This window comes from Lutra lutra, chromosome 8 (genome assembly GCF_902655055.1).
Source record: "Lutra lutra chromosome 8, mLutLut1.2, whole genome shotgun sequence".
In the NCBI taxonomy this organism is placed as follows: Eukaryota; Metazoa; Chordata; class Mammalia; order Carnivora; family Mustelidae; genus Lutra; species Lutra lutra.
This window is the reverse complement of record NC_062285.1, coordinates 126,631,931-126,645,907: the sequence shown is the minus strand read 5'-3', so window position 1 is coordinate 126,645,907 and position 13,977 is coordinate 126,631,931. Positions and strand designations below refer to the sequence as shown.

Below are 13,977 nucleotides of genomic sequence, written 5' to 3'. Positions count from 1 at the left end.
AACACTGAAATATTTAGTGGTTGTGTGAGATAAATACTGGCGTCCTGGTATGGGGTTCAGCCTGTCCTGGGACCAGGGTGTGTATGATCAAGGAATCGTGACATTATTCATTTGGCTGCTGGATTCCACATGTCACTTGGCCCTGTGGAGTCAGTGCCGCATCCTGGGTGTTGGGTTTTGCTGTCAGGTCTTCTATCTTAGAGACTGCTTGTGGACTGTTGGGTTCGTTAGGAATCAGGGTCAGAGGGCACTTGTGACTGTTGGAATTCAAATACCATGATTAGTAAATTATGCAAAGGCTGGTGACAGGGAGGGTGAGCGGGGAGCTGGGCAGTCTCTTTGCTCTTTATGGTGAAAGACAGACAACTGTCTTTTGTGGATAAGGCTTAGGAGGTACTGGTGAGATTATTCCAACATGGAAGTGATGACGGATGATAGGAGCTAAGACACTCACTCCTGGGTTTTAAGTAAAAGGGTTGTACCTGGTCATCGTGGAGAAAGAAGCCGAGGAGGTAGGAAAAGCCCAGCATGGTCTCCCGATGCATGCCTTGGTGCAGGTCATTCTTCAGGAGTTTCTCCTCCAAGATCACGTGATACCTGATTACGTCCTCCTCCTGCAAAACACTCAGGACTGAAAGTCAACTGGTAGGTCAGATAGTCCCCAGTCACTTAGTGGGCTGCCCCAGCATGCCCAGCCCTGTGGGAATTACTAGAACAATAACTTGTTGAACGGCAAGGTCTGACCAAGGCAGTAGGTATGAAATACTAAAGCTGAGACACATCACCTCACACGTGACGGTCTTCCACATGGGATGGTCCAGAACTCCTGCTATCACCCTAAGACCTGGACTGAAGGCATGAAGCTCAAGGGAGGATTTTAAAGATGATTTCTTTGAAGAGAGAGTCCCCAGCCTGCCTTTCACCCCAAGGGCCATGAGAGGAGACTCGCTGGGATGTTTTGAAGAATATGATCTGTGTCCCCTACAGATACGGTGGCCTGTGGGACTGGGGTTGTACTCAGACCTGAGCAATCTCGTGCCACGGATGGCTGATCCACTGTGGAGGGCCGAGAGGTGTCCCAGCACTGGGACAGGCCCACGACTCCCAGTGCTGGCTTGGGACAAGAGAGGATGTGTGTCCTGTGGGCCAGAGGTGTGGCAGGGTCAGAGAAAATTGGGGCCTTAGGTTCTATCTTAGATGGTGGCCTAGGGGGCTGACAGGCTTCCCCAGGGGAAAAGCTGGAGGCGGGTTCTGGATGCTTAGGGTCCAACGAGGAGATCAATGACTACAGGACTAGGGTGCATGCACACAGGTCAAGGGGACAACAGTCAGAGACCACCAATTATGTTTGGGGTCTCCAAAGAACCACCAGAGCATCAGAAGGAAGGAGGGAAGGAGGAAGGAGGGAGGGAGGAGATGGAGAAAGAGAGAGAAAGGTCCCTATAAGACATTAATCAACATGATCTTTGGAGAATTTTCTTTCTCCACACTTAATAAGTATTTTATGGATTCACAGAAAAAAGGAAAGAAAGAAGGAGGGAGAGAGAAAGAGAGAGAGAGAGAATGAGACAGAGAGAGACAGCATGAATGAGTGCTTTGAAACACTGGCCCGGCCTAGGAAGAACAATGGCATCTCAAGACAGTGACAGTTAAATTAAGAACCTTCCCACCCTTTTAAGGTCTCCCCTTGACCACCAAGACTTTCAGGCCTTCAACTTCAGACCCGATGCAATCCACACTGAATTTAATGAGCTCAGGGAAGGGAATAGGAGGTTAATTAAGTTGATTGTCTTTCAGCTCCAAACCCACCCTCTACATTCTGTTTTGTGATCCTGGGGCCAGGACTCTGGTCCACATTTTTCCTTTGACAGGGCTCCCGTAAGGCTCTCCCACTGGAAAGCACTAGAAAGAGACTGTGAGGCCTATTAGAGCAGAAGGAAGGAGAAGGCATTTCCTCATCCTGTTTGCTTCCTGTTCCTATGGGCATCACCCCAGCCCCGCTCTGCACCCTGGAAGTGGTAGCTGATTCTGGAGGGCAGTTTCTCAGACATCAGCACCTGCTGGGCAACACCTTCTGTTAGAGTCTGGGTCTTGGAACCCCGAGGGACCGTCCTCCAGGGTCAGCGACACCAGATGACCAGTATCCCCTCCACTGAGGTCTGAGCTACAGCTCTGCGGGGCTCTTCCTCTGTATTTCTAAGTTTTGGTGATTCTAACCTCTTTCATTTGTTCTCCTAGCCTTTGGGGTCTAGATGCTTCCTGCCGTCGCTACCTCTGTGATTTCTCTCTCTCTCTCCTTTTAACATTTCAGTTATACTTATACAGCTTTGTACCCAATAATCAATTCATAATATTAAACTCCCTCTGGTATGACTTCAGTCTCCTGATGGATCCTGGTTGATTGAACAACAAGCCCTCCTCCAGCTTCCTGCCTGGACAAAACCCCAGCAGGGAACCATGAGAGAAAATGTGATTTTAAAATCCAGCTCAAGGTATTGATTATTAGAGGGGCTGGAATTTTTTTTCTTAACTTAATGGAGACTCTTTTTATGACTTCAAATGATCTTAGGACTCTTGGGGGAAACAGAAAGGTCATGGGATTGCCTGAAGTTTCATGCCAAGGCAGGAAAAGAATATTTCCCACTGAATAGGTTCACAGGGACTAGAGCAGGGAAGGGGAGACAAAGTAAAGGTGATTTCTGACCCCTCCCAAGAACCCTACTTGTTCATCATGTCAGTCACAAAAGTGTAGGATACCGTTCCTGCCCTCACAGACTTTATAAGCTCCTTGGGGAGCTAAGGCCCTATCGCTTGAAAAGACAACTCGTCACACCATACAGATGCTGAAGGGCGAGCAAATGGTCTGAACTCAGAGGCAGGAGAGATTTTCAGTTGGCTCAGGTGGTGAGCCAGCTTCCCCGAGGAGGTCAGACTGGACTTGAGGAATGGGTGGGGGTGATTCTGGAGGTGAAGACCGAAGGGGAGGCTTCCTGATTGAGGGGGGCAGTGTGTGCATGTACACATGTGTGCATGTGTGTCTGCATGTTTGGGTAGATATGAACAAAGGTACTGAACACGCCTATGGCTTGTTTGGGGTCTCTGAGACTGTCACTCTGGTTAGACCAGGGCGATTCTGTAGAGAATAGGTGGGCCCTAGGACAGCTTAGAGGAACTTCAGATGTCCATCCATATTTCTCTAGGGTCTCTGTCTCAGCCACCTTATTTGAAGATATAAAGGAAAACAGTGTGCTTTTTGTACAAATATAGCTTCAAACATGTCCTCCCATCATGGGGTGGGGGTTGGGGGGAGGGCAACCCCGGCTCCTAAGTGAAAATTCTGGAGCAACCACTGAATGAAAGATGAATGGTGGCAGTTGACAGAGGCCTCAGATACCTGGGCAGGTGGTCTGAACGCCATCCTGTAAGAAATGGGGATCCATCCAAGGTTTTTCAGGCACAGAGTGGCATGACTGGAGCCTGATATTCTTTGACAAAATCTTTTGACAGATTTGGGCTATCTAGACCCAGATGTTAGGAATCAGGGAGGATGGAGGCAGGGAGAAGAGGAGGAGGAAGACTGAGATGACCCACTTCCTCCTTATCCCTGCCCCTGACATTTCAGTTGCCTGGGACCAGAGAGGCCAGGGTGGGGAAGTGGCGGGAGACCAGGAGGATCCTTCCAGATTCCTGAGACACCTGCATCCTTGTACTGGGGCCCAAGTGTGAACTTCCGGGAGTGTGAATGAGACACACGGGCAGAAGTTTGCCTTAAGTATCTGGACATGGACAAGGAAGTTTTGATGAGAGAGTGGAATGGTCCATGATTAATGGATTGAAAAATGTTGACTTTGAATGTTCAGAAAATAATTGTCCTGGTTATCGTTCCCAGTACTTACTAGAGTTGTGACCTTCTTCTCCCGGATGTAATTCTCAATGGCGTCGTTGTTTGGAGCAAACACAGTATAAGCGCTGGCTGCCTCGATCGCACTGGCCAGGTTATATTGCTGTGATGGCAAGAGACAAGAAGGTGTGAGGGATTTCCCTGCGTAGGTACCCTGAGCGAGCGGGCTGTGCAGAGAACATGGTACTTACAATGATGTAGCCCCGGAAGATGGAATAGTTGGGCATCTGGTCCAGCCGGGTGAGCAGGTTTGGCAAGGAGACTGTTAGGCTTCTTTGGGGAACCAAAACCTGGGAAAGGAAGCCCCCAGAATCTGTTAGCATGTCTTCATAGGGCTTGCTGCCCTATGGTAGGTAGGGTCATGTAACATGACGAGATGCAATGATAAGGACCCCTGCTAGTCCACAAAGCACTTCTGCAAATTTAACAAAGGACACCTTTTCCTCTGACGGTTGGCAACACCCAATGAGGGTGCACAGTCTGGGAGTGAAGTGGGCTGGGGGTGAGCCTCACGCTACCCTGAGGTCAGGCACTGATATGCAGAGCATGCCCTGCACACGTGTTCATGGTGGCCTTGGCAAAGGTGCCCACGGTGTCCAAGGGCAGGTGGAGGAGGTCCTTAGGGAGCCAGTGCAACCCAGAGGCTAACCAGAGAACTTGAACAAGATGACAGGCATCCAGGATTCTTTTGTGGTCAGATCACTTCTTCCTCAGTCCAGTTACTTAACCCTGAGGAGCCTTACTTGTCTCCCTTGTGAATTGAGGACAGTTGCATTTACTGTCTTGGGGTTGCAGTAAAAATCACAGGAGATAATGGGACGTGATGTATTGTACAAGGCCTGTTACCTACTACGCTGTCAATCATTCCAGTTATTACCACGTACAAGGGTAGAGGCTGGTGCTGATGAGGGACACAGAGACACAGCTCCCCCATCCCCAAGACATGCCATCACTTGGGGGTCTGGGACTATACCGTGAGGAAGAACTATCAGTACAAGAGGGCACAGTGTACCAAAGGAGTTCTATACCCCTAAATCCCATGGAATTATGGAGGAGGGAGAAAGGAGTAAAATCAACATTTATTGAGGGAAGGTCTGCTAGGCAGTAGGCATTGAGAAAGAGAAGGTGTTGTTTTGTTCTTCCTGGGGAAGAAAGATGAGTCTCAGAGAGGTTATATCCCTTGCCCAAGTTCACATAGCTTGCTATGAGTGGGTCCCCAGATTCTGTATGCCATCCTTGATGATATGGGCGGCAGGATCAGAAAGGCTTCAGGGAGGAGCTGAGACTTGAATTGGCCTCATGATAATATCGATCAGGATGGGAGATGGGCTCAGGGGCTGTTGTACTAATAAGGCATGGCCATCAGAAATGTAAATAACGAGAGGTAATTTCATGTTTTTTTTTAAAGGTTTTTAATAGGAAAGCCAGGATTGGAGAAGAAAAATACCCTTGATAAGTAATGTTCATTTGCATCTTAAGATGTCATAAACTGAGCATAGTTCCCTACAAGTGATCAGTTGCTCAAAAATGTTGTTTTTCTTTTTTTTTTTTTAGATTTTATTTATTTATTTGACAGAGAGAGATCACAAGTAGACGGAGAGGCAGGCAGAGAGAGAGAGAGGGAAGCAGGCACCCTGCTGAGCAGAGAGCCCCATGCGGGACTCTATCCCAGGACCCTGAGATCATGACCTGAGCCGAAGGCAGCGGCTTAATCCATTGAGCCACCCAGGTGCCCCCAAAATGTTGTTTTTCTTAATGTTTCTTGGTAATACAAGGGAATTGCAAGGTTTTGCAAAATAATGCACCCAGGCATCTTACAAATAGCTTCTTTCCTGCACAGAAATAGTTGACCTTTTCTGTAAATTAAAATCAAAAGTGAGTATAGAAGTGCCAAGTGAGGATAATTTTAAAGTACTATTAGTTAATTGTCTTTTCCAATTTTCCACCTTTTGAAAGTTCCCAATATACCTTAAATTCTAACCTTAATTTTCAATGAAAATCCTAATATAGTAACAGAAAATTACAGGATAGCTTAAAACTGTGTTTCCCGCTATACTTTTTTGTTTTATTTTGTACCTTTGAATACTATTGCATTGTGTCTTAGAAGAAAATGAAAATTTCAAAATACTTTATCTACCCTTTTCCATATTTTTCTAGGACTTCCTTACCCTATCTTTTTAGGGTGAAATCATGGAGAAAGGGGAGAGGAAAAATAATGCATAACCACTTGCCTGTCCTCCAGTTCTTGATTAAGATATTCACATAAATAAAAAATATAACATATTTGGTCACACTTGATGTAGGGGCCATTGCCAAATAAAGGCTGAATGAGTAAGAACGGAGTCTGACTGGATGAAGAGAACCTCTAAGCAGTTTGAACATTAATGTCATGGAGCACAACACAGGTTACTTTTCCATTAGAGGAACGTATTTCCACCCCCACATCCCCTACCAAGCATCCTGTGCAGAAGTAATAATTGAAGTCAGAGGAGATGCTGTCTGCATGGCAGGTGGCAAGCGTGTACCTTGTTGATGATGTGTATCACACCGTTTGTGGCTGCGTTGTCACCGTCAATGACAGATGCTCCTTCAATTGTGACAGTCTGTAAATGCAAAGCACAGTGGGAAGGTAAATCTCCATAGGGTAGGAAATTCAGGGATTGAAACTATTTCTGGGTTTTATACTTCTCAAGCAGTAGTGACTATCACATTTTTTACTATGACTTGAAGTTAGAAATATCTTTAAATTGTGACACACTAGGCATCTCTCTCTCTCTCTCTCTCTCTCACACACACACACACACACTTAAAATGGAATGATACTTTCCTCTACTTTTGGGGAGGCCCCTGAATACCAATTCTGTTCTTTTCTACTTCATTCAAAGACTGCTGGTTGAGGCTCACCAAAGTGAACCTGTAGTCTGAAAAACCCTGTAGATGGTGTTGTGGGTTGCACTGTGTCCTCAGTATTCGTAGGGTTGGGTTCCTAACCCCCAGTACTTCAGAATGGGACCTTATTTGGAAATAGGGTATTTACAGAGGTAATCTCATTACAATGAGATCATTGTAGTCAGTCCTGCTCCAACATGGCTGGTGTTCTTCTAAGAAGAGGAAATTGGACTCAGACCATGGTCGGGGGAGAATGCTGTGTGAGCATGAAGAAGGCCATCAACAAGCCAAGGAGAGAGGCTGGAATGGCCCCTTCCAACAGCCCTCAGGAGCCAAACTTGTTCACCCCTTGATTTTGGACCTTTGGTCTCTAGAACCATGAGACAAAATGTTCTGCTGTTTGAACCACTCCCTTTGTGGTATGCTGTTATAACAGCCTTAGCAAACTCATATGGACAGCCCCTGACTTTCTTGATCCAAATGAACCCAGTTACTTTTCAAGAATATTTATTACCCAACCTACACACTCACCCAGCCACCACCCAGCCACAGCACAGCTTGGCTCCACTCTCTACTTTCCTTTCTTCCCCCACCCTTACCCTTTATTTGAAATCCCTCTTGGGAACCTAAGTGCAGAAGGGGACTTGTCTTACCCTGACAGCCCCCAAGTCACTCAGTGAAGGCCCTGGAAAAACACTCCTGGCTGCCTTGCACATCTCTTTTGGTTAAAGGGTGACATTTGTATCAGATCCAGGAACTCATTAAAATGTGTCTTTGGTGGTTAATTCCTCCAGGTCAAGGGTCCCATTGATTTGTCTCTGAATGCAGAGAACCCAGGATAAGCCTGCCCAGGGTAGGTGCTCAGCTCATGCTTGTTAGGAGAAACAATGATTTAAAACACCAATGGAGCACAACCCCATTGTCTGATACAGGTATGTAATGTACTAGAATTAGAACAATAATATGCCAAGAATCCATGGAACTGTATGCAACTCTTTTCTGCTTTCAACAAAGAATGATCTGATGAGGCACATACATTCCAGCAATGCTAACCATAGACCCTTTTCACAGCACTCTGTCATCTTCTCTGACATCATCTCTGTCACTGATGAGTAGGAAGGTAAAAATGTTTTAGAGCAGTAATCCCAGAACATTTTAGATGGTGGTTCATAGCCCACTGATGCAGCAGTTCTCACTTCCCAGTAAAATCTTCATTTTCACCTTGTGCAATTCATAGCCAGAGCTGTCAGACACTGGCATAGGCCTCAAGGCAGCCAAACTTCCCAACGCAAGGCTGACTCCAAGTCTGGACACACAGCGGTAAGTTCCAGAGGCTGAGCCTCCGTGGGGTGGTGGCTCTTCCTTGTGTGTTGCTCTGACATCAGCACTGAGCCCCTGGTGTCTCATAGGTACTCGGTAAAGGTTGGTTGACTGATTCTAACCTGACATCAAATTTTTGTAACCTGTAGTCACTCAACGCATTGGTTACTGGTAACAGCTTTTAGTTCATCACATACGAATAGCCACAGTTGTGAAATTGGGAAACCTTTACCCAGAATCATGGAAAGGATCCTTTCACAGGATCATTTCACCCAGGATTCTTTCACAGGATCAGTCTGTGGTCTGCCAAGAAGAGCCTTGTGGCCAAGCTGTGGGTGGAGGGTTACATTTTAGAGCATCTCTACTAGAGGGTAACGTGTGAGAGTGTGTGTGTGTGTGTGTGTGTGTGTGTGTGTGTGTGTATCAATATATGTTGACAGTTGTTGAGGCTGGGTGATGCCCCCATGGACATTCTATTCTTGGGCTATTTTTTTTAAATATTTTTATTTATTTATTTGACAGAGAGAGATCACAAGTAGACAGAGAGGCAGGCAGAGAGAGAGAGGGGGAAGCAGGCTCCCTGCTGAGCAGAGAGCCTGACGTGGGACTCGATCCCAGGACCCTGAGATCATGACCCGAGCCGAAGGCAGCGGCTTAACCCACTGTGCCACCCAGGCACCCTCTTGGGCTATTTTTGCTCATGTTTGGAGATTTTCATAACACAGACCTTCAAAGCAGGCAGCACAAACATAAATGACATGTTTCCACTTAGCAGACAGGTTACAGAACTCTCTTACCTCATCTGCCTTCGCCAGGTGAAGGAAGTTACCAGGCAGAGACGTTGCCAGCATGTCTGAAGATGACAGAGCCTGCAGATCTGCTACTCTGTATGTGCCCAGCAGCATATGGTACCTAAAACAACAATAGTCCAGAAGGGCTATCATGAAATAACAATGCATGAAGGAGTATCATTGAATAGTTAAGAAAATAGGTTCTGGAGCCAGATGACCAGATTCAAACTCTTCCCCTGCAGTTATCAGCCATGGAGCCCTGGGTTAGTTATGGAATCACCCCATACCTCAGTTTATACATCTGTATAATAGGTGTAATTTTAATGCCTGTCTCCTAGGGTTGTTGAAAGATAAACTGAGTTATACGTGAGGTAGTTAGCACAGAGTTGGCTGTCCATAATGTTAACTGTTACCATCCTGGGGGAAGGAGGTGAGGAGTGTCCTAGAACATGCTGGTTTCTGTGGTTCTCAAGGACCATGTGGCTTCCCTCTACGGAACTTTGTTCACATGGATGCCGGTAAGATATCATGAAGAATAAAATACATAATACCTACTTTATTAGGACTGGAATATTGCTCTTGGACAACCAAAAGGTTTTTTCATCTTGATCCATGTCCTCAATAGCTTGCTGGGAAGGCACGAGGACAGTGAGGTTTGAGGCAGCCGACAGCATGGGTTGTAGAGAAGCATTCTGAATCACAGGAGGGAAAGAAAGTCGGCCTGGCTCACGTTAGAGGACAGACAGAGTGGATTGAATGCTTGGCAGAGATGACGACTTCCCAGGGAAGTAATTTCAGGGACACTGGCAAGGTCTTAGGGACCCCTGTCTCAAATCCATCCCACCCACTGGTACCTCATATTCTCTGAGACACATTCTTTTTATTTAAATGTGTGAGCTTTGTCAAAAGGCAAACTTTCCAGGTCTCTAAACAAAGAACCAGAGAATAGTCTTGATGATCCTGTGTGTGGATGTGTGAGCCTTAAGAGCCCTTGGAATCCTGGGATCAAGTCCTGCATCGGGCTCCTTCCTTAGCAGGGAGCTTGCTTCTCTCTCTGCCTCTGACTGCCACTCTGCCTGCTCATGCTCTCCCTCTCTCTCTATCTCTGAAAAATAAATTTAAAAAATCTTAAGAAAAAAAAGAACACTTGGATGCCGTAGGAATAAGGATGTGGGAAGATTACAGGAAATGTTTCAGCATGGGGGACAGACTGGAGGCCTGAAATCAGACCTAGAGCTAATTCTGGGTTGAAGTGGTACACTTATGTTTAAGAACTGATCCCAAGAAAAACAAGCAAAAAGCCCTGGTTTGTAACATCCCCTGATTTCTGTGGTGTATATCCTCCCACCATGGCTGATTTCAAGCTACCAGTGTGAGAGCACTGAAGGTGAGTTTGGGGAAGATATGCTCTCGTGAGTTGGGATGATCTGGGTCCACTATGCCACTGGGCAAGCTTATGCATGTGGGCTTGGCCTATATGGAAGTCAGCATGTGCAGCCGGACTCTGAGTCCCTGTTCTTTCATGTGGCAGGGGTGGAGAGGCTCCACACAGAAGCAATCGGGAGCTGTCCCAGGTTGGTGCTGACCAGGCACTCCATATCTTGGCATGTGTCTTCTCAGAGGGGATATATCAGCAGTCGTGATGGCACTTTGGCCCACTCATGCAAAGATGACAGAGACGCCCACAACTGGGTATAGTGGGGATTGGATTCTTCATCATAGAACTTTCCAGGGGAGAGGAAGAAGCTCCTCGGAGCATGTTGGGCAAAGAGCTAAATACCCATGGATTATCCCAGATTACAACTATAAACCCCAAATCCAACTCGGTGAATGGCAGTAATGAATTACATTGACTTTTTAAAAAAGACCTCTCAATGAGTGAAGTGATACATATATATTTTAATTGGCTGAAAAGTTGACCCCTCTAGCTTAACCCAGACCAGAACGCTTTAGCCCTGCTTGCATGTTAGAATCACCTGGGAAGATTTTAAAGATTTTATTTATTTATTCGAGAGAGAGAGAGAGAGATCACAAGTAGCCAGAGAGAAAGGGGGAAGCAGGATCCCTGCAGGGAGCCCGATGTAGGGCTCGATCCCAGGACTCTGAGATCATGACCTGAGCCAAAGGCAGAGGCTTAACCCACTGAACCACCCAGGCGCCCCAACCTGGGGAGCTTTGAAAATGCCCTGATGACCAGGGTGCCCCTCTGATCAGTCAAGTCAGGGTGTCTGTGGCGGGAGCCGAGGCATGGCTATTTAAACAGGACATTCCATGTGATTCTAAATTGTGGTCAGGGTGGAGGACCACTGCTCTACACAATTGTCTTCCCTCCTTCCTACCAGCTGAGTTTTCAGTTTTCTGTTACATGCATTCCAAATTTCTAAAATTGTATACATTTCTGAAGTTCCAACGAAGGTACTCACATTTATCCACTGGTTAAATATAGCTGCCGCGGAGAGGAATGACAATTCCTTATTCGTGTCGTGCAGGGGAGGGAGGGAGAGATCAGAGAGAACAGGAGAGAAGGAATAGTGAATGAGCATGACCACAGAGAACCGCGGAACAGCATGCACTTAGCCTTCCCGGGGCTGGGCTCAGCTCATTTTCCGCACCAACTGGAATGGCAGCCCACTAGTTGAATTTCCCTGTGCCAGAGCTGCACAGTTCTTTCATGCTAGGAGCTCCCTTAGCCTCTCTACTCAAGATAAAGAAGTAATTCCAGAAACTTCAGATGGAACCACCACTTGAAGCTCTTCCAGAATTTAGTTTTTAAGGGCATGATGCCCCACCCTAGGGAGGGGCACAGAGCTCAATGACAGCCCCCTTTCCAAGCCAACATTGAGTAGTGGTGTGGAATGTGGAGCCAGACCACCTTGGTTTTCATTCTGGTCTGGCCATTGCCTAATGCCTTAGGCAAGTTACTTGGTCTCTCTGGGTTCGATGTTCTTGCCTGTAAGATGGGGATAATAAAAGCTCCAACTGATAGGTCAGTGTGAAATTTGGAGAAGTTAATGTCTTAAAGTGCTTAGAATGGAGGCTGGCATGCGGGACATGCTCAGGACGTCTTAGCCACTCTTCTTTCTCAACTTTCCACTGTGGACTATGTTCATGAACATATATATTGAACCGCGGCTGTAGGCACCAGATTGGAATGAAGGGAAGGCATACAAAAGGGAAAAGATGACTTCTGCTCTCACATAACTTACACTTGTTTGGGGAAAGTTAAGACTTGGAAAGATTCCCACAGCACCAATACCTCAGTCATGTGTGCAGGAGTGCTAAAGGATGCACTAGACCTTGAGTTCCAAAAGACTGGGTTCATTTCCTAAATCTGCCATCTACCACTACCTGTGTGATCTTGAGTAAGTCACTTAACATCTCTGAGAACTCAAGTCTTACCTGAAAAATGAATATGAGGATGCCTGGCTGCTGGGGTTATGAACATTCTTGTAAGGGAAAGCATTTTAAAATTATCAAACACCATGAGAATGGCAATAGTTATCATATACAAATTTACAATGAGGCAACAAATCTCAGAGTTGTCTCAATTCCTTTTTGAAAGTAGTTGAGGTTATCAGATGAATTAGTAAATACCTGTCACATAGTCAGCAAGTAAACTGGCAGGTACAAGAGCTGAGATGTGTGAGTAATCCCCAGAAGGGGCTGCTCCAAGGGAGAGGACTGTGTAGATGGGACCTGAGCTGATGGCAGAAAGCCGGGAGGCTGGGTCCCTGGGACGGGGAGCCGAGCTGGCAATGGGAGCTGTGAGGCTAAGTTGTTTGCAAAATGAGTGAGTAGCTTACTTCCTGTATGATCTTCTGGAGCACAGACTGGTAGAATACTTAAAGGCATCCTAGCCAAGAGCTTTTTTTTTTTTTTTTTAAGAGTTTTGTCTTTATTATTCTGCGCACGAGTTCATCTTGGATGACTTACCTCGGCTGCATTTCCGTAGCACAGAAGGCCGTCTCCTTCATAGCCCTCCTGGCAAACACAACTCCAGAGGCCAGAAGGAGTAAGCTGACAGGTTGCCTGATAAAACAAAGATAAAAGAAACCATTTGGCATCCTAACAAAGAGTTAGCTCCCAGTTACACCCTCGAGCCCTCAGGCTCCATCAAAGGTGAGAATTGCAACTTTGGGGTTGAAAGATGCTAGGAGGGACCCACAGACCTAGCCCTGTTGCAAGGAAAGTCTCCTGTCTGTATGTTTGGTGCAGCTCCTACTTAATCACAATTAAATTCTTTCTTTTCATCCCTCACAGATTTAGCATATAAAAGTACAGGACATATAGTTAATTTGAATTTCAGATAAACATGTAAGTTTTAGTATAAGCATGTCCCATGTAACATTTGGGGCCCACTGATGCTGAGGAAGAATTCATTGTCAATCTGAAACATAAATTTACTGGGTGTCCTGTACTTATTTTATCTGGCGACTCTATGTTGGTTCTTCTGTGCTTTGGAATGAAGAGACAGTTGCAGTACTTTCTCACCATTAGAACATCAGGGCTTGATTGGTCTTAAATGAAGCAAAAGTGTTGGGTCTCCTTCAGATTTATGAAGTGCTCTCATGATTCTTGAGAAATGGATACTGTGGGAGCATCTCCTCTATTTTTCTTTAAAAACTACCCTCCCCCACATAGCAGTAGGCTCTGGCAACCATGTTCCTAATATGTCACCACATTCCCTGGCCAGAAATGACTGGCTCATATGTGGACCCCTGGATCCCTGGACCCCTGGATGGCCAGCTCCTTTCTCCTATGATTTGGAATTGGGACATAAATTGCCAATAAGTTAGTGGGCATCACTGGGGGTGGAGGGTGATGTTGATCTAAGAAAAGGGAGCTGTGTACCCCAAGATACAAAGGGAGCATTTAAAGTTGGGAGAGAGCGAGAGACAAAGAGAAAGCGATGCACAGAGAAAAGCAACATGAACAATCACATAGTCTCAGAGGTTTGGAGGAAAGGGCTGCCTTGATCTTGATGTCTTTGGGTCTTGATTCTGGATCCTTGGGAGGTCTACTTGTATTTCCTGCCCTTGGAGCTACCCTGGGAGGACTCCCTGCAAATTCCTTTTT

At 46.2% G+C, this 13,977-nt stretch overlaps 1 protein-coding gene across 3 annotated transcripts in view; it reads right to left on the bottom strand.

Moving 5' to 3' along the window:
* The window catches only part of STAB2 (stabilin 2), a 175,571-nt gene that overhangs the window by 69,580 nt on the left and 92,014 nt on the right, over positions 1-13,977 (bottom strand). For all 3 annotated transcript variants that reach the window (XM_047742543.1, XM_047742544.1, XM_047742545.1), the window contains 8 exons: positions 12,835-12,930; positions 11,325-11,372; positions 9,457-9,593; positions 8,908-9,022; positions 6,427-6,504; positions 4,093-4,191; positions 3,897-4,004; positions 483-614 (listed from right to left, as the gene is read on the bottom strand). In XM_047742543.1, coding sequence (XP_047598499.1) covers positions 483-614; positions 3,897-4,004; positions 4,093-4,191; positions 6,427-6,504; positions 8,908-9,022; positions 9,457-9,593; positions 11,325-11,372; positions 12,835-12,930 — 813 coding nt within the window. The remainder of the gene's footprint in view (positions 1-482; positions 615-3,896; positions 4,005-4,092; positions 4,192-6,426; positions 6,505-8,907; positions 9,023-9,456; positions 9,594-11,324; positions 11,373-12,834; positions 12,931-13,977) is intronic.